Here is a 23179-nt window from a genome sequence, read left to right as displayed (position 1 = left end):
AGAATATATCTCTACTCAAAAGATTGGAGTGTAAAATAATACATAGATATGTATAAACATTATAGAATAGCTATGCAAGTATGCATCATAACATATATAAAATCTAATGCATGTTGACAGCCAGGCTGTGGGGCAGCTGGTTAGCAGCCAGCTGCAATAAATCACTACTGACCAAGAGGTCATGAGTTTGAAGCCAGCCCGGGTCAGATTGAGCACCCCGCCATTAAATAGCCTAGCTCGTTGTTGACCTAAGCAACTCGAAAGACAGTTGCATCTGTAGAGTAGAAAATTTAGGTACCGCTTTATGCAGGGAGGCTAATTTAAATAATTTACGACACATAAAAATGTCCAGCAGTGTGCAGAAGAATGAGGAAGTACTCCATCAAGGACTCGGTATCACAGTGGATGATGAGGCAGCAGCTCCCACTGTGCCCGGAATCGAGCATACCCTCATGAAGACAGAAGCTGGAAAATGTTAAATTGCCTCTGTGTCTGTGTCTATATGTAGTATGTCTAATGGCATAGAATGTTTGCCATGTATATGTCCATTGTGATCCACCTTGAGTCCCCTTTGGGGCGAGAAGGGAGGAATATAAATACTGTAAGTAAGTAAGTAAGTAAGTAAGTAAGTAAGTAAGTAGATAAAACATGTGTGTCAACTATTCTAGAAATAACCCAATAGAATATTGTTTCTAAATTGTTAATATGCTTTCCCACATTATAGAAAAACTTCACTGAACACTAGAAATAATATTTCAATAATTGGTACCACTCAGTGACAATTTCTTGTTTTTGAACATTAACAAAAGTTGTCTGGAATTACTAACTGCCATACATTAACACATTTCAGATAAGCTCTGTTCAGGCATTCACCTAAACAAATGGAAGGCTGAAAATAGGGTCTTGGGTATGGCAATGTAAATAAACTCACTCCTCACCCCACCCTCAACACATACATCCCTGAACACCCAACTGTTAGATGTCATGAAACTCCAGGATACAACATTTCCTGTAAATTACAAAGTATTCCATGACTTTACATAAAGTCGGTCAATGTCAGGCTAAAGCTAGAAAATCTGGCATACTCACTGGATGTCCCCATGTGTCATGGACACAGCCAGCAATGAATTCAAGTTGAGATTAGGGTTTTTGTTAGTGAGATAAGCCCTAAATGGAACTTATTTGGAAATTAAACTGACCAAACCAGATACTTCTATTGCTGACCAGCCAGCCAACCAATAATACCATATACAACATATGCACTGAAAATATCAGTAACTTTATTTTTAGCTGTCACCTATTTATTTATTTATTTACAGTATTTATATTCCGCCCTTCTCACCCCGAAGGGGACTCAGGGCGGATTACGTTATGTACATATAGGGCAAACATTCAATGCCCATAAACACATCGAACCGAGACAGAGACAACAGACAGACAGACGCAGAGGCAATTTAACTTTCTCCTGAGGGGATGTTCAATTCTGGCCACAGGGGGAGCAGCTGCTTCATCATCCACTCTGATGGCACTTCCTCACTTCCTCATTCCAGGTTGTAAATTAGTTAAACTTGCCTCCCCACTTTTATAAGTGGTACCTTATTTCCTACTTGATAGATGCAACTATCTTTCGGGTTGCTAGGTCAGCAACGAGCAGGGACTATTTTTTATTTTTAATTGACGGGTGCTCAACCTGCCACGGGCTGGCCTCGAACTCATGACCTCATGGTCAGAGTGATTTATTGCAGCAGCTGTTTACCAGCCTGCGCCACAGCCTGGCCCCAAATAAATAAATAACCCGAGGATCACTACGCTCACGTCACATGGTTTTTGGAGAGGGCAAAAACCCCGAGGCCAGCCCCAAGGACAGCCTATTTTCCACCTGGTCACATGGCATATAGGGGCAGTTCTAGATTCCTATCTTCCACCAAATAGCTGTCATAGGTGCTCATCCTTCTCCCCGCAATCCTTGCCATAAATAACCTATTTAAAATTATGCCTTACCCAATTACCAACTCATCTATGCTAGGGCTTCTTTTACTTTTCCCACTCACAACCCCTTTTTGCATAATCCCAGGTATATAAAATAGGTATACAAATCAAAGATTTACTTGTGATAGATCATAAAGAAATGTATTTTAACACAATTCTTTGGTATACGTATAATTTTACCATTTATTAAAGAGGAAATTGAATTTTCAAATTGATGAGATGGATGTGCTTGCTTATTTTTACAAAAATAATTAAATCTTGGCTAAATATTGGATATTATAGGACGGAGAACATTTTTCATGCCATGCTGGTATGCTTGGTTCACAGCCTAAAGTGGGAGCTGAAGCATTTACTACACATAGTTGCTAAATGATTCATGTAAATGGCTTAGGCAGCCACTAGATGGCAAGCTACCTGGGTTTGTAAAAAAGGTAAAGGTTTCCCCTGACGTTAAGTCAAGTCATGTGTGACTCTGGGGGTTGGTGCTCATCTCCATTTCTAAGCCGAAGAGCCGGCATTGTCCATAGACACCTCCAAGGTCATGTGGCTGGCATGACTGCATGGAGCGCCGTTATCTTCCTGTCGGAGTAGTACCTATTGATCTACTCACACTGGCATGTTTTTGAACTGCTAGGTTGGCAGAAGCTGGAGCTAACAGCGGGCACTCAAGCCGCTCCCGGGATTTGAACATGGGACCTTTCGGTCTGCAAGTTCAGCAGCTCAGCGCTTTAATGCACTTCGCCACCAGCACTCCTAGTAAGCCCCAAATTCAATTAGGGGACTCCTAATGGGGTTGTGAGTTTAATAAGTTATGACTTTTGCCAATATATAGTAGGCAAAGAAAGAAAGAAAGAAAGAAAGAAAGAAAGAAAGAAAGAAAGAAAGAAAGAAAGAAAGAAAGAAAAGCTGAATAGAGGAAAAATTCCTATCCGAACTTGTCAAAGTAACTAGTGACCAATGAATTTACACTGTGGTAAAAGCAGGAGGGTGGGCCGATGAATTCTAGGTTTTTAAATGTGCTTGGCTTCCTCCTTTGCTTCTCCACATCCCAGCACACTGTACCAAACATCTTTATATCTGGCCACTAAAACGAGCTGCCTCACACAAGCAGTGCTGCTCTAAACACAGGGGAAATCAGATAAGTTTTCCCCATCAAATTAGGAAGAAGGAATCAGTATAATTCCTCTCTTGACTTCGATGGGATTTTCACAACTCAATGGGTTTTCTACGGAATATATCCCCATACTAAATCATAAAATGCACATGAGTTGAAACAGCTGGGATAATGTGACTGTATTTAAATATCATCATCAAATTAAGAGCTTTCTTTTGACAATAAACAAAACAAATTTGCCTTCTGTTTTCCATTTACTGAATATGTTAGAGGAACACCTGTAAAAATGATAGCAATGCTTTTGCAGGAAATAATTATATATGCAATGACTACTATAAAATGCCCCATAAACAGCTTTTCCTCAAAATTCATATTCTGCCCCCCCCCCCAAATCTCTCACACACAAACAGGCAATATTTAATCCTGATTATGCTGCAACTGTTTCCAATTGAATAGATTAGAAGGCCTTCTGCCCATCTACTTTATGTTGTACTAGCTGTGCCCGGCCACGCGTTGCTGTGGCGAAGTCTGGTGGTATGGGAAATAAAGTATTGAGGAATTGGTGGTAGTTAAGGTAAAGGGTAAACGTTTTCCCCTGACATTAAGCCCAGTCATGTCTGATTCTGGGGGTTGGTGCTCATCTCCATTTCTAAGCCGAAGAGCCGGCGTTGTCCGTAGACTCCTCCAAGGTCATGTGGGATGACTGCATAGAGCGGCGTTACCTTCCCGCCAGAGCAGTACCTATTGATGCACTCACATTTGCATGTTTTTGAACTTCTGGGTTGGCAGAAGCTGGGGCTAACAGTGGGGGCTCTCTCCGCTCCCCCAATTCAAACCTGCAGCCTTTCGGTCCAGAAGTTCAGCAGCTCAGCGCTTTAACACGCTGCGCCATCAGGGGATATTATTTCCTAAAGGTTGTGAATATACAATATGTCTGATTGGGTTTTTTTTGTCTGTTGGAGGCAAGTATGAATGCTGCAATTAGGAAAAATGATTAGGATGTAATGGCCTTGCAGCTTTAAAGCCTGGCTGCTTCCTCCCTGAGTGAATTTTTTGTTGGGAGGTGTTAGCTGGCCCTGATACTTTCCTGTCTGGAATTCCCTTGTTTTCAGAGTGGTGTTGTTTGCAATATTTTATGTGCGTCTACTGTCTGTGGCCCTGAGAAAACAGAGGATTTGCCAGACTTTGATGATGGGAATACTTTGTTGGGAGGTGTTAGCTGGCCCTGATTGTTTCCTGTGTGGAATTCCCCTGTTTATTTACTGTCCTGGTTTTAGAGATTATATTGTTCTGCATTATTCTATCCCAGTAATTATTTCATATTAAAGTAGAATCTCATTTATCCAACATTCACGTATATAATGTTCTGGATTATCCAACGCAGTCTGCCTTTTCATAATCAATGTTTTTGTAGTGAGTGTTTTAAATTCATTGTGATATTGTAGTGGTAAATTTGTAAATACAGTACAGTAGAGTCTCACTTATCCAATATAAACAGGCTGGCAGAATATTGGATAAGCGAATATGTTGGATAATAAGGAGGCATTAAGGATAAGCCTATTAAACATCAAATTAGGTTATGATTTTACAAATGAAGCACCAAAATATCATCTTAGACAACAAATTTGTCAGAAAAAGTAGTTCAATACACAGTAATGCTATGTAGTAATTACTGTATTTATGAATTTAGCACCAAAATATCACAATATATTGAAAACATTGACTACAAAAATGCATTGGATAATCCAGAACATTGGATAAGCGAGTGTTGGATAAGTGAGACTCTACTGTAATTACTACATAGCATTACTGCGCATGGAACTACTTTTTCTGTCAAATTTGTTGTATAACATGATGTTTTGGTGCTTAATTTGTAAAACGATTACCTAATTTGATGTTTAATCGGCTTTTCCTGAATCCCTTCTTATTATCCAACATATTCACTTATCCTGCCAGCCTGTTTATGTTGGATAAGTGAGACTCTAGTGTATATTGATAATCTTAAATTATCTGCTCAGAACTGGATTATCTGAGGCCCCTTCTTCACAGCTGTATAAAATGCACACTGAAGTGGATTATATGGTAGTGCGGAATCAAGATAATCCAGTGCAAAGCAGATAATGTAAGATTATAAATGGGTTATATAGCTGTGTAGAAGGGCCTTGAGTCTACACTGCCATATAATCCAGTTAAAATCAGATAATCTGTGGAAGAAGCCTAAGTGAGGCCTAAATCTGCCTGTCCCCTAACTGAAGCCTGGCTGTCCCTTGGCTGGTTGCTAGGCAACCAAGTGGGCAGAGATTAGCCCTCTAAACTGGCAGCAATTGGATAAAAAAAATTATTGCTCTCCCTCTAATTAGGACTTTATTTTTCTTTTCTTTTTGTTGTATCAACCTGGAGGCATGGATGATGGGTTGTGTTGTCAAATTTCGAGGTTGCGGGGCCTGTACTTTTGTTGTTTTGTCCACTGCCCTGATGCCATCACTCTTTTATATATATAGATAAGTACCAGACAATATGATACAACCCAGTGTTTTTATTAAAAAGAAAGTTTAAGAATCTCTTAAGGAATTATGTTTATATGACTAAATTTTACAGAGTGACTAATAATTAAATAACCTTCATAGGCGATTTTGTAAATATGTATGCATGCAATTCCTAGCAGAGTAATATTTCAACCTGAATAACACATTGTACAGCCATAGTTTTACTTACAGTATCTCGGGCATAACCTCCATTGATATTGGTAGGGTTGGAGCTGGTACTGGTAGAGTTGTGTGAGATGAACAATATGGTTGCTCGTCCCCCTTCCAAGTGCAGAAAGTCAGTTGTAAAGTCAATTGAATCATTCTCCAAAATTAGTGGTGGGATAACATTTTCCATTGCATCTGGCCAGCAGATTGGTTTATGTAGTTTCGGTATCAGCACTCAGCAGCTGTACCCTCCAACAGAGATGAATGGCTGAGAAGCTTTAGAGGAGCACTCAAGGAAGTGGGACTTCTTCCCAACAACATCGGCTGTTTAATGTGACTACTTGACTTACCTAATAGTTAGTCTAGCCCTGTGTGTGGTTAGGGACATCTATGAGATTATGCTTCCATATTGTGTTCTTCCTCATTTCTGCTCAAATTATTGACTGCCACTTGGGCAGTTATCAGATGTTTCTCTAAGTATTAATTTTCATGAAAAATAGTAGTTCATTGGTGCTGTTGCATCTATTTCCATTATAATGAAATAGGTTGTCTGGAACCTAATAGTCAATGCATAGTGGTGTCCAGATTTACACTAGTAAAAGGTTTCTTGGGAAGTAGTTGCATACACTTAAACAGAAATCCATCTTGTACGCTATCCATATATTTGAAATTCTGCTTTTGGGTTTTAAGAGAAGTGCTGGGGGGAGGGGGAGAAGTTTCAATAAGAATCAAATTTAGTTGTGTTATGTTGCCATTATAACCACAATACAAAGCATTAAGAGTTTAAAAGAACTGCTCAAAAAGTTTGAATACATTAAAAAGAGCATGGTGAAAAGAGAAGAATTTAGCATTATACAAAATAGTCCAGATACTTAGAAGATAAAACAGAGTTACACAGACATCAATACTTACATGAGTCTGCTACTTACAGCACAACAGAGGACATTTTAAATTCTAAATTACTTTTAAAATGCAATTAATCTAATTCTTTTTGCATTTAGGTCACCAATGGGCAAATATTACTGTGTAAGAATGCAATATGAAACCAATTCTGAAGAAACTTCCTTAATCCATTGTATCTATACAGTTAGTTATCAAGATTAAAACAAGTAAATAATGTAGATGTCTTATCAGATGCCTAGGCATAAAACTGAATTGGGAAAAAACCTGCTCCTTCCTAGTCTCTTTTTTTGTTTCTGTTCTCCCTGTAATTCAGGACTGAAGCACATTACAGGACATCAACTGTAGGAAAAGCCCTTTCCACAAAAAAAGTACAGACTCTGAGAGTACTATGAACTATGAGTGTGGACAGCCTCCTTTTCCTGAATAGGGAAGTAAACTCATTCTATAACCTGAAGTAGACCAAACATTGCTCTTGGATGTCCAAACGATGTCCAAGGATTTCTGGTCCTTAACACAGGGTAAACTGGGTTAAACTGTTTTAATGCTCTGATAAGCAAAATAAGGGAATGTTCCAAAGTTTTTCCCGAACTCTGGTATAGCCATGCACTTCAGGAAAAATGCAGATAGCAGACCAACTCCTTTCAGCAGTGCAGGGCAGAGGAAATGAATGAATGAAAACCATGTGTGGTCCCATCACTGTAGCAGATGGCCAAAGAGCTCTGGAAAACTTCTTGCGGTCACTGGACACCTCTAGATCTTTCTGGCTATCTGCTGTGTATATGAGGGTGACAGGACAGGACAGGACAGGACAAGTAAGTTGAATCATTTTTGGACCAAATGGACTATTTGGACTCCACCCCTGCTGCAGCTCTGTTTGGGAGGTGGAGTATCTAAACATTTCTGTTATCTTCCAGGTCAGTTCATTTATGTGGTAGATGTAGATGAAACCTTGGAGGAATCTATGAGTAATTTTAATATTTTTCTACCTACTATGTGAAAGTTTATTCACAGTTCAGAATGTATCACACACACAAATACAAGTGGTATTTTTCTGTGCAAGAAATAGCTTTTTCTGCATAAAAATATTCTGTGCAGAACTAGTATTTTCTGTGCAAATAGATATATTTCTCTACAGAAAAGTCTGTTTTCTGAACAAAACAAATATGAATTGTGCACCAGATAAGTTCCAAACAGCAAAATATTCTCACTTCTCTAGAGTACATTATGTCTACCTTTTTGATAATTTTTGCAACTTATTTTTCACAAAGTTAAAATGTTTTGAGTATTCTTTCCATCCTATCCCAGATCATGATTTGCAATTCTGTTCATTCACTACACTAGCAGGAGAATCTTTACCAGCATTATACAGCAGTGAGAAAAGAGAATCTAACAAAAAAACCAGCCAGCTCTAAACAGCATATTTATTTCTCATCTGTCCTTCTATTCTATCTCATCTGTCTATATATCTTCTGAAGGAAAGTGGTGACCATGTTTGAATTCTGACTTACACAGCAATATGGAATTATTACAGTGTTTCTCTTGAATTGAATTTCAAAGTGAACTCACAAAATACTATCTTTATTGCTGTAGGGATGTGCAAAACTGTTGCTTTCCCTTTTTTTCTATTCAGACAAAATTATCACCCTTAGCCACTTTATTCCACCTTTTGGGGATATATTCTGAGCAAAACCAAACTCAGACAAAATTCTCACCCATTCCCTAATCTGTAGGAGTTTGGAATGAGTCCACATGTTATAGAGCTTGATGCAATTCTAAGATAGATCTGAAGGTTTTCCAAGGCTTAGGATTTCAGAGAATATTTGTGAGACAGGATATTCAAACACTGGAGCTCAGTGTCTGACAGGCACAACCACAATTACACATGCAAATAGAAATCATCTAATTGAACATTGCATGAGTACTGCTGATAGGATAGAGTCCTTCATACTCTAAGTTAGAACTTGGGGCATACCTGGCAGGATTTGTAGTACATGTGTCTCATTCCATTTTTGCCCTCATCATCGGCTGTCTGAAGTGCCTACCTTGATGGTGATTTTTTTAAAAAAATCCAGTTTTCAACAAATGTTTTTCACAGGCTTGGACAAACCAGGTGTTCTGTATTCTCTGTAAAATACCCCCCCCCCCTATTTTTTGGCTGAAATTTTAATTTTTATATTTTAACTTTCCCTTATATACCTGAACTCCGAGGTCTAATTCATAGCTCTGGTGGGCCAAATAACATAGCACTACCCTTGTGTAATGGACTTCTAAGCTGATTTTTATTTATTTATAGACAGGTAGCTTTTTGTATGTTTTCCCATCAATAAAGAGTTTGTAGATTTATTCTTATTTTTAAAATCTGTCTGCTATTTTTATTCTTGCTTTTATTATGACAGATTAAAATTGAATGTTGCAAAATTAAAAAATAAATTTATATAGGCTCCTCTTGTTTCTTGCTTCTGGAAACCTAAGTGGTATAGGTACTTAGCAACAGTTAGCTACATTGTTAAAGTGCTTGGTTATATCTCACTTCCTTTGTACATTTATGTGTTAAATTCATCACATTTAGTGGAACCTATTTCTATAAATATTTTTAGGGTCCTACTTTGACAAGCCATGAAATCTACCTAAAATTTATTTTGTCTGTGTCATAATATTATTTACATGTCTTTACATTATTTATATGTCTTTCACTAGTATATATATTTTGCATTCTGCAAACATAGAAAGATGCATTGCTCACTGTCACTGCAATTGCCCCCTCCCAAACTGAGACCAAATATGGTTCTATTCATTTGTGACTTCTTTTCTATTATGATGTAATCTGATGAAAAACAAAATCATTGGAAGAGAACAATTATGAGGCTCTAGCTTTTGATTAGAGTCAGAAAATATTTATTTATTTATTACAATATTTATATCCCGCCCTTCTCACCCAACAGGGGACTCAGGGCGGCTTACAATAAAACAGACATATAAAAACAGTACAATACACTATAAATCAGTTAAAAATTAACTTACATATAACATTCATAAAATGCATTTATAAAATATAGATAGGCGTGTACAAGTTTAAAAGACTGGGTCTGTCAATTGAGTTCCAGTATACATAATAGTAATTAATGCTGCTGATTCTTATTCGAAAGCCTGGCCCCACAACCAAGTTTTTACCTTCCTACGGAAGGATAGGAGGGAGGGAGCCTGCCTGACTTCAATGGGGATATCTCAGAAAATGCATTTTAATTTTGGATAAGAATGTGCCCTTCTCATTTTGAAACTTTTGTGGATGAGTAAGGCTCAAACTAACACTTGGCTGCTGGGGCAGAGAGTTTTTTCTCCTTTCCATTTTGCAATTCCATGTGACATCAAAGGTCCCCTCCCCCCTTTGGAGAATGTTTCAGAACATAGACAGGGCTTTAAATCATGGATTCTGTTGTCTGCTTTTCAATTCTCCAGAGAGAAGAAGAGATGACTAGACCACCCTGAAGACTAGATCAATCTGAGGCTCATTTATATTGCCTAATTATAGCACTGTACAATCCTGCAATTTGTAGTTTTATGAGGCACTAGAACTCTCTGTCTAAGAATTCTAAATAATACTGCTAAATTGGAAATCCCAGGATTCAATAAGGCAGAACAATGACAATAAGTGAAATCATAATTGTGTAATGTGAAAAGGCCCATGGAGCGAGAGCACTGGATCTTGGTCAAAAGATTGCTGGATCTTTGATAAACTCTACTGGATTTTTTGCTATTAAAAACAAAGGCAGATTAGAATATAAAGTGAAGGGAAGTTGCTTTACTTCCTTTCTCACCATTCTTCAGATTGAAATGACTCTCCCCAATGTCTTTTTCTTCCAGAGATTTCAGAATCTTATGAAAATGAAGTCTACATTATACACCAGGCATGAGCAAACTTTATTGCCTTGGGGCTGCATTGTGGGCCCTGCTGGGAGGGCTAGGTATGGCTGTGAAAGAAGGTATCCAGGCACATGCTGGGTGGGATGGACCCGGGAGAGGGAGGGCCTGGGAGAGGGCGGGTCATTCTCAGGTTGTCCTCCTGGCATAAGGACAGGGCTGCTCACCCATCCTTATGTCAGGAGGAAAATGAGACATGTGGCGACTGCCCCGATCCTCCTCTTCAATACTCGTCCTTCGATCTTCAGGCTGTCTTCTCAGCATTATGCCAGGAGGAGGGCTAGACAGACAATGTCAGAGAGCCCTTTTGCTCTACATGCCTTCTTCAAGCCATCCTCCTGGCATAAGGATAGGGCTTCTCACACTGTCCTTATGCTGGGAGGAGAGTGAGACACATGGTGGCTGAGAACACTCCAGAGGATTCTCAGCTGCTGTGTGCCCTCCTCCCTATTCTTTCTGCATAAAGATGTAGTGAAAATGAGAAGGGGGTTGAGGTAAACACCTAGGCAGAGGCGTCCAACAGCGAGGCCAAGTAGGTGGCCGCCGCTGGTGCACACCAAGAGGGGGGCACACTCAAGGCATCCCCGTTAAAATTTGGTGCTGCCGTGGCCCCGCCATCGCCCACCGCCACCTCTATTAAAATTTTCCACGGCAGAACCCGCTGCACACGTGCAGTAGAGTCCCATCACCCAAAATGGCCGATGGGACCCTTCCGTGCATGCGCAGGGGGTCGGTCGCTCACTCGCTCATGCAGTGATGTAAGGCACGCTGCATGCCTTACGTCACCACACGAGCGACCCTCTGCGCATGCGCAGAAGGGTCCCATTGCCTATTTTGGGCAATGGGACCCTTCCGCACATGTGCAGTGGGTCCCTCGCTTGTGCAGCAAGGGTAAGGCACCCAAGCCGCCCATCCGTGTAAGCGATGGAAGCCCTGCGCACAGGGCTTTCATTGCTCGTGCGGACGGGTGGCTTGGGTGCTTTACCCGTGCCACATGAGCGAGAGACCCGCTGCGCATGTGCACAAGTCCCGTCAGCCAAAATGGCTGATGGGACTCTTCTGCGCATGTGCAGGGGTTTGCTCACGCGGTGACGTAAGGCACACTGCGTGCCTTACGTCACCGCGCTAGTGAATTTCTGTGCATGTGCAGAAGAGTCCCGTTAGCCATTTTGGACAACGGGACTCTTGCGCATGCACAGAGCTTTGCTTGCCTCAGTTGAGGCCTTTTGTGTTTGGTGGGGCGGGAGCCAATGGTTCCCACTGCCGCCGCTGCCACCGGTAAGTGCAGGGCCTTCGGGGGGGCACGGCCACTAGGTTCGCCTACACGGCAAAATTACCTAGGGCCGCTTCTACAACTAGGGGGCCACATCCGGTCCCTGAGTCTTAGTTTGCCCATGCCTGCTATACTGATGCAGATATGATCTGGACCAATGCAGCTTGATCTGACTGAAATCCAGATTGATCTAGTTGGCCCAATTCAGTTAAATATATATAGTAGGCCATAATGTCATTGGTAGTAACAAAGCTATCTCATGCTAATAGATAATATTATCCTAAATGAAATTGCTGTCATATATTACAGATGACATTAATGATCTGTGGAAGCATGGCATTATAGGGAAGAAAAAAAATACACTAAAATAATTTACTACAGAAGGAAAAATATCATTACATATCTTGATTTGGATGACGATGATGGTAGTGGTGATGAGGAAAATGGTAGTAATAAAAATCCTTCTTTTTTGTAGAAAACACACAAAACATATTCAGGAGCAGCTGAAAGAGTCACAGAATGGGAAAACCTACAGCCTTAATGCTTCCAGCATGATGGCAAAATCAGATCCCAGGACCCAGAGCCGAGTCCAGCTGCAAAATGTAAGTAAACTTGTCAAGCTCAGTCTTTAATTAGTCTGGCTAAATGTTTGATGATAATGTTTTGGGTTTTATATCTTCTCTCTCACTACCCAGAAGTGCCACTAATTTGCACCTGTGGCACTATGGGACAGCCCAAAGAAAGAAATAATTTTTCTAACAAAATGTGTCAAAGCAGGCCAAAACAGACCTTTCTTCTAGCTTGGTAATGTTTGGCATAATAAATGCTGGCTAATAAATGCTAATTACTGGCCTGAAATTTCTAGAGGAATATCTCAGAGCACTGTGGAATAAATCTGCTCAATGTCTTTGAGAAGTGGTTCATTATCTAAAGAAAAAGAGCAGTTAAAAGTTATCTCTGCAGAAGGTTTCCAAGTGTACACCAGCTGGGCAAGAAACAATGTAAGCATGTGGCTAAGAGGGGCATATCTTCCATTCAGAATTCACCACAGAATCCACTCAGTAGGTGACCTCAGGTGAGTTCTTCAGGTCCAATTCCTCATCCGTATTATTAGTTATAGAAGCCATCAGTTTTAACGGCATTCTCCTCCTCCTCCAGTTTCTTTTACCACAGAAAACAACATGCTCAAGTGAACACAGTTTGACATGGTGATCACAGGAACCAAAACAAAAGATAGTGTTTTTCTGCAGGAACCTGGTCTCACACTATTAAACATTATTTTTTTAAACACAATCAATTCCTCATTAGACCTCTTTGCCAATTTAAAGAACTGTTTTTCAAAAGCAATCCAGCATCACTCAACATTTTGAGTACAGCACAGTAGTAATAGATTGCATTTTAGCTAATTTCAAAATTATCATTTAAAACATTAATAATCAGTACATGAGAGAGAGAGAGTGGAAGGGAGAGAAGAGAAGTGCTTCTTTGTTATCCCAAAAGTGACAGGATAGGGAAAATATTGTTATGTGTAACAGTATATTTCCAAGGACAGCCTGTTCTTAGGCTATATCATGTTGTTGTTGTTGTTGTTGTTGTTGTTGTTGTTGTTGTTGTTTCTTGCTTTCCTCTCCCCATGGGTCAAGACAGGAAAGAACAATGTATTAAAACACAGCATACATGATCAGTTGCAAATATATAATGCATGACTCAGTTAAAACATCATTTTCATGTCATATAAATCAATACATATTAAAAGAATCAGTATATTATTTAAAATCCAAAAGTAATTAATTGTTGCTTATCAGTACATGAGAGAGAGTGGGGGGAGAGGGGGAGAGAAGAGAGGTGCTTCCTTGTTATCCCAAAAGTGACATGATATGGATAATATCTTTACTTGTAAAAGTATAGCACAGCCTATTCTTGACCATATCATATTGTTATTGTCAAGAACCAGTTCGCAATTTAAAATTCAAAATTTAAAAGACATAATTTTAAAATCATCTGGAGAGGCCTGCCAGAAGAGAATGATCTTTCTGCTTTTTGGAAGTTGAAGTGCATTCAGCTGTCAATTCTTTTATGGCAGATGAGTCCACCATCAGAAGAAAAGGTCCTCTGGGTGACCATCACAAGCCTAATTCTGGCTAGCTAGACTTCAGTGTACAGGATGGATCATACAGTTGAAGATGATTCTGTAGATAACCTGGACCCAGACAATGTAGAACTTTAAATGTAATAGCCAACACTTTGTACTTTCCCCAAAAAACTAACTGGTAACCCATGGAGTGATTTTAATACAGGTGTAAAATGATAACTTCTAAGTCTACCAGTCACCAATCTGATTGCCACATTTTAAATTTATCAGAGTTTCAGAATTTGGTACAGAGCTAGCCCAGACAATACATATTTGGCAAACCTCTTCAGCTCCCACTTATGTTTTGGCAGCAGTATTTTTTGACTAATTCTAGTTTCTAACCATTTTAAAGGCAGTCTCCATGACACTACTGTAGTTCAACCTGGAAATAGACATGACATTGGTGACCAATGTAAGTTGTCATCATCATCATCATCATCATCATCATCATCATCTAATTGCTCTAGGCCAGGGGTCCCCAACTTTTTAAACAGGGAACCAGTTCACGATCCTTTGGACCGTTGGGAGGGCCGGACTATAGTTGGCCACCGAGCAATAATAATTAATAATAACAATAATAACAACAACAATAATAATAAAAAGAGGGTTGGAAGAGACACCTTGGGCCATTTAGTCCAATCCCCTTCTGCCTTTGTGCACCAAAAGCACAAGCAAAGCATCCCTGACAGATGGCCACCCAGCCTCAATGTTAATAATAATAATAATAATAATAATAATAATAATAATAATAATAACAACAACAACAACAACAACAACAACAACAATAAGGGTTATAAGAGAAGAAGAGACCCCTTGGGTCATTTAGTCTAATCCCCTTCTGCCCTTGTGCCATGGGGGCCGGATAAGTGGCTTCGATGGGCTGCATCTGGCCCCCGGGCCTTAGTGTGGGGACTCCTGCTCTAGGCGATTTACAAGATAAAATTGTAAAGGATAAAAACATACATACAAATATTGATAAAATTAACATAGTCAAGTCCACCACAGCTGGCAATCAGATGGCAAAACAGTGAACTCTGAGAGAAAACACTCCCTGCCATTATCAGAAGCTGATGATTCAAGGAGATACTTGGCTCTAAGGCCCCTTCTAAACAGCTGAATAAAATCCCACATTTTCTGCTTTGAACTGGAACATATAGCAGTGTGGACTCAGGTATGCCAGTTCAAAGCAGAGATTGTGAGATTTTTTTGCCTTGATATTCTGGGTTATATGTATGTGTGGAAGGGCCCTACTAGAGCTCATGGGCTGCTTATTTGCTTTTTCATAGGAAATGCAACTTCATCTAGGATCCATTTCACACTATGGAATTATAGTGGTAGTATTTTACGGCACTCCATGCAGTCATGCCGGCCACATGACCTTGGAGGTGTCTACGGCTTAGAAATGGAGATGAGTACCAACCCCCAGAGTCAGACATGGCTGGACTTAATGTCAGGGGAAACCTTTACCTTTACCTATTTTACATTAACTGCTGCAATTCCTTTCTTTGGAATCCTGGGACTGGCAGTTTATGGAGGAGAATTTAGAACTCTCAGACAGAGAGCTCCCCTATTACCTCATCCAACTATGAACCCCAGGATTTCGTAGGATGCAGACATGGCAGCATTGAAGTGGAATCATAGTGCTATAATTGTGCGATGTGAAAGGATCTCAAAACTAATTTGTGTATGCTCATGCATGTCTACAGTATCTTGAACCAATACCTTGCCTACATTTTTAAAACGGCTATACAAAACCAATTAATATTTAACAGTCAATAATCTGTCTGTCATATACAGGAATATGAAAAACAATCGAAATTTTACAACTACAAAGAGCATGTCCAGTTGACATTGTGATGATCCACCCAAAAATACAAATAATAAAATACTTAAAAATATTTTTTATGGTTTTGTTTTTTTTTAAAAAAAAAACCTGGGATGGAAGTGGAAGGGTCAATACTCCTTTTAAAAAACTTTTTAAAACCAGTTTTCCCTTGAACAATTCTTGCACACATTTTTTTCAGAAGACATTGCATCCTTCATAAATTTATTTTCCTTGCAAAATTTTTACCAAAAGGATTGAAAGGTGAAAAATTATGAAAACTTTCAATGCCAACCCCTATATCAATCCATAACTTTTTAACATTTTCTTCTTGTATGAGAAAATGAAATAAATGAACATATGAATCTCTAGTCATATAAATAGCAGTGTGAAACTGAAAGAATTATAGTGGAATAATACTGATATTTACCTTCAGTCCCCAAAGTTCTTATTGATATTCTTTCCTATATTTCTTCTAAACTTTTATGCACTTAAAATTATTAGTGTTTGTTTCTCCTTTCTAAACTGAAGATCTGGAAAAAAAGTTATTGATGAAAATTAGAACAAGCAAAACTCAATATCACAGTGGAAGTGGTATCTTGAGAAAGAGAGAGAGACCACTCTATATACTTTGACCTTCATTTTGCTGCTGCTCTTGTTATGCCTCTTAGAAATGTCATGATTCTTCTGTGAATACATGCACAGAGATAGCAGAAATCAAGGGCAATAAAAAGGAATCCTCTCCTTCTCACAGTTTGCGATGCTTCATTTTACTGGAGCTGATAGTACATTTTTCTTTCTTTTCCCTTCACAGAGAGACAAGATTAATGAGATGTATTCATTCTGCATTGCAATTTACTATCTCATAATTGAAGGTTGCTTACTACTTGAAGGTTACTTTGCATAATAACATAAGCTACAATTTTTGGCAGGTTTTGCTTGATAAGAACAGCTTTTACCTTTCCTTCAAACCAAAACCATGCAGCAAAATTAATCTGCTTTAAAGAAGTTGAAATGTTAGCAGAGACAACCAAGCTGTTTTCATTTGTTCCATCATTGTAAAATACTACTACTTTTACCACTTCTCATTACTGCTACCACGGCTAGGCACTATGTCTCTCTTTAAGAATGATCTAAATATGAAGTTTAGGGTCTGATCATTTTCTGGATTATATTATTGACTGCTGTAATCACACTGACTTTCCTATAGATCCCTTAAAATTATTTGTATGCAAAGCCTTGTGTTAAAAGATTCCAGATTTTTTACACCAGCCATGGAGAAATTATTTCCTAAGGGCTTGAAACCTATCTTCTCACAAATGCCCCAGAACAAACAATGCTATTCTTGTAGCAAGATTACAATCATGGATAAGAGATTAGCTGCCAAACCTTGGTGGCAAAGCACTAGAAGAGCCTTATGAGTGCGCAGTTATGGTAAGGGAGTGGGGAAGGTTGAAGAGCTTCCTCTTTGTAATACAGCTGAACTCCAGCCTGGCAAAGAAATATCAAACACTTGCCAGAAATCAAGCAATTTAGAGCAGTTTATGTATAGTGGGATCCAGTATAACAAGATCCTACAAGCAGATAGCAGGATCTGGCACTGGGCTGCAGAGTCTGTGCTAAAACCCAACATTCCCCAAAGTAGTCTCACTAGTTGATGCAGAATACACCAAGGTAATTTATTCAATCTGGCCAGAAAATATGACAGTCAGCAGTAAGCTGTTCAAAAAAACTGATATATATTGTACAGATAAAACACACATTTTATACAGTTCAGTCTTTTGTTTTTTGCACACAAATCAGCCAGCTTCGAGCTGATTGGTGGAGCTGGTGAGCTTTTTACATCCACTAAAGGAAATATAAGTCTTTGAGCAAACCTACAGAAAATTGGTTACTATAGATTTATGCCGAGTCCTCTTCCTTGTTTCTTAATCTTCCTTCTATGAGACCTGAGGGATCTGCATTGTGTTATCCTATTTTATGGTCACATCTTTGTGAGATACTGATCTGAGACTGAAAGGTTGACCAAAGATCAACCAGTGAGAGCATGGCTGAACAAAGATTCATATTTGTGCTAATTGTAGTTTAGATTTATCTCTAGTAATATGAAACATAGAGTAGCTCCAAGTTTAATGTTGTTATTGAGGGAGGTAGAATATTGAACATGCATCACCCTTTCCATTCCTCTATCTTTCAAAAGTGAAAGGTGACGTACAATGTGTTTCAATGGCTTTTGCGAACTACAACATCTTGGGGAAAGGGGAGAGTTATCAAGTAAAAAAATTCAAAGGATCTCAGGAAAATAAGAATTTTGATATGCCTAGTAACTTGAGGTGCTTCAACTGAGAGAGAAGATTATGTCAGTTTCATTTCTTTCCCTAAAGTTCTGTATGATTTGAACATGAAGAAATTTGTAAAGTTCTCCCAGGTTGGTTACATTGGCCAAATGCAATAGGAACAGTAATGGAAAGGAGGAATGCATGACTCCATATAAGCATTTTTAAAATCTCAAATGCTTTCAATTGCGAATATGAAAAATATACAAATACAGTAGAGTCTCACTTATCCAAGCCTCGCTTATCCAAGTTTCTGGATTATCCAAGCCATTTTTGTAGTCAATGTTTTCAATATATTGCTAAATTTGTAAATACAGTAATTACAACATAACATTACTGCGTATTGAACTGCTTTTTCTGTCAAATTTGTTGTAAAACATGATGTTTTGGTGCTTAATTTGTAAAATCATAACCTAATTTAATGTTTAATAGGCTTTTCCTTAATCCCTCCTTATTATCCAAGATATTTGCTTATCCAAGCTTGTGTCGGCCTGTTTAGCTTGGATAAGTGAGACTCTACTGTACTTGTACATTCTTACCAACATGTACTGAGACAAAATTCCTTTCCATAGTTTCAAAGTCACTGCTTCATCACTGAAATTTTCCCAAAACAAAAAGTGTAAAAATTTTTTGAAAAAAGAACCCTTCATACATGCCTACATTAAAATATTTACTTTATTTGTCCTTTTTTCATTATACCTCACCTTGTAATATTTCTAGGCTTTGTTTGAAGTGCCTTTGAAATATTTTTCCCCCTCTAGTATTACAAGGGTGGCTGATTTTCTTTTCTGATTCATAAAGCTTGTTTATTTTTTTCTCACAGGATTCAAAGAGATACTTTGCCAAAGAAAAGCTTGGGTTTTCACATTTAAGCAGTCATTGCAGACCAGCATTTAAGCAGTCATTGCAGGCCCTTCTCATGTTGCCATATGGTGATGGGGTACACAAAGATGCATCCAGTGGCATGACAGGCATTTGAAGGGACCTCTCGTGGTTCTTGGGAGGTCCTTGCACTGCATCCATGTATGGGAAAATAGTTGGATGCATCCCTGTTCATTTTCCTGATCTTCAAAGACATGGAAATTGCCACATTAGGTGGACTGTGCCTCATCAGAAGGCATGCTTTGGGAGGATTTTGGACACTGCATAGTCAGAATAGAATTCCAAACATGGAACAAAAAGGTGATTTGTGGTAGCATACATCTGATTTACTCCAACATGATTCACTAGCAAGGTGCTAGACCAGGTGTGAATAGATGGGCATAAATGCACAGCCAATGTAAATAATTTCTAGTGTATAATAATCCTACCATTATTTAAAAGATGTGTGTGTGTGTGTGCGCGCGCGTGTGCGCGTGTGTGCGTGCACCTGTCAATGTATGGTGACCCAATGAATTTCATAACTTTGGATTTGTCCATTCAAGCTCATTGTGCTGGGGTTATTTCTCTTAAAGGTTTTAGTTTTAATCTCTTTTCCTCAAATGCAGCAATCACAGTTTTTCCTTCAGACCATATTACAATTTTCAATGGGAAACCCCATGTATATTTCAGACTGGAGTTTCTTGAGGTCGCAGTATGAAGGTTTACAAGTTCTGATCTGTTTGAGTATCTCACAGGGCAAATCTTGTTATACCAGAGCCTTTTGCCATATCCCTATGGCTTCATAGCACTATTTAGTCAATATTACTAAATTTTCTAGGATATTTGACAAACCTATTTTTAGCATTCTGAACACAACAACTTTTGAAGTGCCGGAGACCTCATGACTCCATCTATCCATTCCACATTGTCAGCAGTATTATTTATGTCTGGACTGTTTTTTTGAAAACATGGAATTAGGTTAGCTGACACAATTTTATTTTCTTCTTCCCAAAACCTACAAAATTATAAAATCAAAAACAGGTTTCTGTTTTCCTGATGAATAATGGTTTCTTTACAAGTTAAGCTTCTTCCTTTGTTCAGTTTCTTTTTTTCAGTGTTATCATCAGAGTACCACTAACTGAATCTTTGATTCCATTAATATGTAATATTAGTCATATTTTTTCCTGAAATGCCAAATAGATGACCTATCAGTTTGCAGTTGCAGTTTTATCAAAGAAACCATACATCTTAAAGGATTTTTTTTAAAAAATCTGTTTTTGTCTTTTCTTTTACCTTCCCTCAGACTTCTGTTTCTGAAACTTGACTCCTTAATTCTTCCCTGTCTTCTCTCATTTTTAGTCAGAGATGTGTTTATTTTTGTTTTTAAAGTATATGTCAGAGTCACTTCTAATCAGATTTTGTTGTCTGTCTCATAACTTCCTTCTTCAAGCAACTGTAATGAGTTTTCTTCTCTTACATGTGTATGTTTGTTTTTAATTTATGATCGTGTCAGAAAGGACTAGTTCAATTGAGGTACTACGCCTAGAGGCATCAAAGCACACTTCTAGAAGAATAAACAGGATGTTTCAAAAAGATAGACCAGATTTGAAATTACTATATCTGTGCAACCATGGGATTTTTTTTTATCATGTCAGAAGCAAATTGAGAATATACTGCAAGTCACTTCTGGTGTGAGAGAATTGGCTGTCTACTGAGATGTTGCCCAGGGAAAGCCCAGATGTGTTACTATCCTGTGGGAGGCTTCTTTGCATGGGAAGCTGGGGCTGACAGATGGAAGCTTACCCTGTCTCGGGGATTCAAACCAACCTTCAGGTCTTCATGTCAGCAGTTCAACCAGCACAAGGGCTTAACCCATTGCACCACCACAGTTCAAACCATGAAACTCTTACCACATGAAGGAGTAGGGCATAAAGTTTCAAATGAGGACTGCTAGATGCTTCTGCCCATGCGAAATCAGCACCTATCCTTAGTTATTCACAAGATGACGATCTTGTATCAGAAGGTTTTTTTGTGTTTCACAATTCAGTAAGACTGAATCTGTAATTGTGATGCAGTGTGCATTTCAACAGTATTTTGGCATTGATCTGTCAGTGTCAAAGAGCATTAGCCATTGGTAATTTAAGGAAACAGGATGTTTATTGAAGAGGAAGTGCATCATGAACCCCCCTCATACTATCTAACATTAAAAACTGCTGATTTTTCAAAACAAGAATAAATTTGTTTGTTTTTCATTTTGTCTCTTTTCCCTTGGGCAGCTCAGGGCATAACATTGGCCCCAACTCATTGCATTTGTTCATCTTTTCTTGGAGTGACTCACATTTATTCCTTTTAGAATTATTATTACAAAATAATGGTATGATAGATTAGGATAGGTTTTGTCTTTTTCTCTCCCTCTAATACACACACACACACACATTTTCTTCCTTTGTTTCATTAGCTTGGAATTCTGTTCAACGTTGAGCTTTGGTATACAGAAGGTGCAAGACACAGGGCAAATTGTGAACCAAATTCAGCATCCCTTTTTCATCTTTTCCTAAAAGGAAGTGACATTTAAATGTACAGAAATTAAGGAATATAAACTAATCCTGCCACTTTTTATACACTGTTCAGATGCATTGCAAATTTGCTTTTCACTTTAACCATCAACATTTATGTTTCAGCTGTTTGAACAACTGCAGTTTAGAAACAAAGCAGACCCTTGACTTTTCTCTCACTCACACACATACTTCTGTGCCAACTAAAGCTTCCACAGATTGATTATAAAAACTGTAAGCTACATTGGAGTTGAATATAACAGATCCCTTTACCTCAGCTGACCTCAAAACTCAGACTCTAGGAATCCTACTGCTCATTTGTTGTTGAGGTGTTGAGTATTCAAGGCCTCTGCTCACTCTTTTTATGTTTAAATCACTCTTGGAATGAAAAAAATATTAGCCATTGTTCATTTCTAGATGAAAACATGGGAGTTTAGAACCCCAGTGGCATGAAAAATATTTTGAGAAAATATTTGTGCAGGAATACACATTGTTTTTATTGATTGTTTTTTTATTTGTTTTTGCAAGAAAATCACATTTTTAAAATCTTGGCTTTATTCAAAACAGCTTTCAAAAACACATATGAGGAAAGGGTCAGGGAAAAAGATCACCAGTTTTACAACAGTATCCACAAGTGTTTATGGCAACTGTGTGTGTGTGTGTGTGAGAGAGAGAGAGAGAGAGAGAGAGAGAGAACAAAAATGTGAGCAAAAAAGTGGTTTTCATGAAAAGTGTGTGTGTGCAGGAGAAATTATTCAAAATGTTCATGCAGAAACAGCCCTGTGCGTTTGCATCTGTATTATTTGGACTCCAGGTAGAGAACTTGTAAAACTGCTAATATAATGGAGACATTTGAAACTTACCTTATAATGAGTCAGATATTCACCCCAATATCATCTGCTTTGAGTAACAGCAACTCTGTTTTTCAGCGAAAGGTATTCTTTAGCAGTGCCACCAAGGACAGATCAACATATTTTGCTGTCTAAGGCAGAATAACAAATGCCTCTTCCCATTTATGTAATCCTAGTGCATCATACTCCAAACCAGCCATGTTACTTGATCACATAAAACTGGAATTATTTGGGCATGTGAGGCCATAATCACCTCTTCCCATCTCTGGTTGAAAAATATAATAGTAATAGCATAAATAATTAGTAATGTCGATAATTTTCAATTCCTGAAAAGGTGTTGTCTGAAACAGATAGTTCACCTTTTCTAATAGCAATTCTAGCCTAAATGTAGGGCTGAGAACTACCCCTGTATTTTTCTTAAGGTGGAAGTGTGCAGGGGATTCAGGTTTTTTTTAATGGAACATGTTATCTGCTGTTTTTAATCCAGAAACTTATGTTTAGAGTAATTAATTGTAGTTACACATCCAATGCATATTGTTTTTACATGTTTTAAGTAATAACTTTAAAAGGCTTTTCAGAGGTATCTAGAATAGATTTTAGGGCTCTTGACCTGTAGTAAAAATAAACTCTGAGTCATCTCATCATTGCTTCAACACCCAGAATAAATCATGAAGTAGCAGTGCAGAGTATTTTCTACCAGTACACACCATGCCTGAAAAGTGAGAACAATTGT

The 23179-nt window shown here is 38.5% G+C and overlaps 1 protein-coding gene across 2 annotated transcripts in view; it reads left to right on the top strand.

Annotated features, from left to right (window-relative positions):
• nrg3 (neuregulin 3) overlaps positions 1 to 23179 on the top strand; it is a 912452-nt gene that overhangs the window by 864755 nt on the left and 24518 nt on the right. For both annotated transcript variants that reach the window (XM_062977408.1, XM_003223274.4), the window contains one exon: positions 12366 to 12492. In XM_062977408.1, the coding sequence (XP_062833478.1) occupies positions 12366 to 12492 (127 nt within the window). The remainder of the gene's footprint in view (positions 1 to 12365; positions 12493 to 23179) is intronic.

The sequence above is a fragment of the Anolis carolinensis genome, chromosome 3 (assembly GCF_035594765.1).
Source record: "Anolis carolinensis isolate JA03-04 chromosome 3, rAnoCar3.1.pri, whole genome shotgun sequence".
Classification (NCBI taxonomy): Eukaryota; Metazoa; Chordata; class Lepidosauria; order Squamata; family Dactyloidae; genus Anolis; species Anolis carolinensis.
This window is presented reverse-complemented; position numbering and strand designations above follow the sequence as displayed.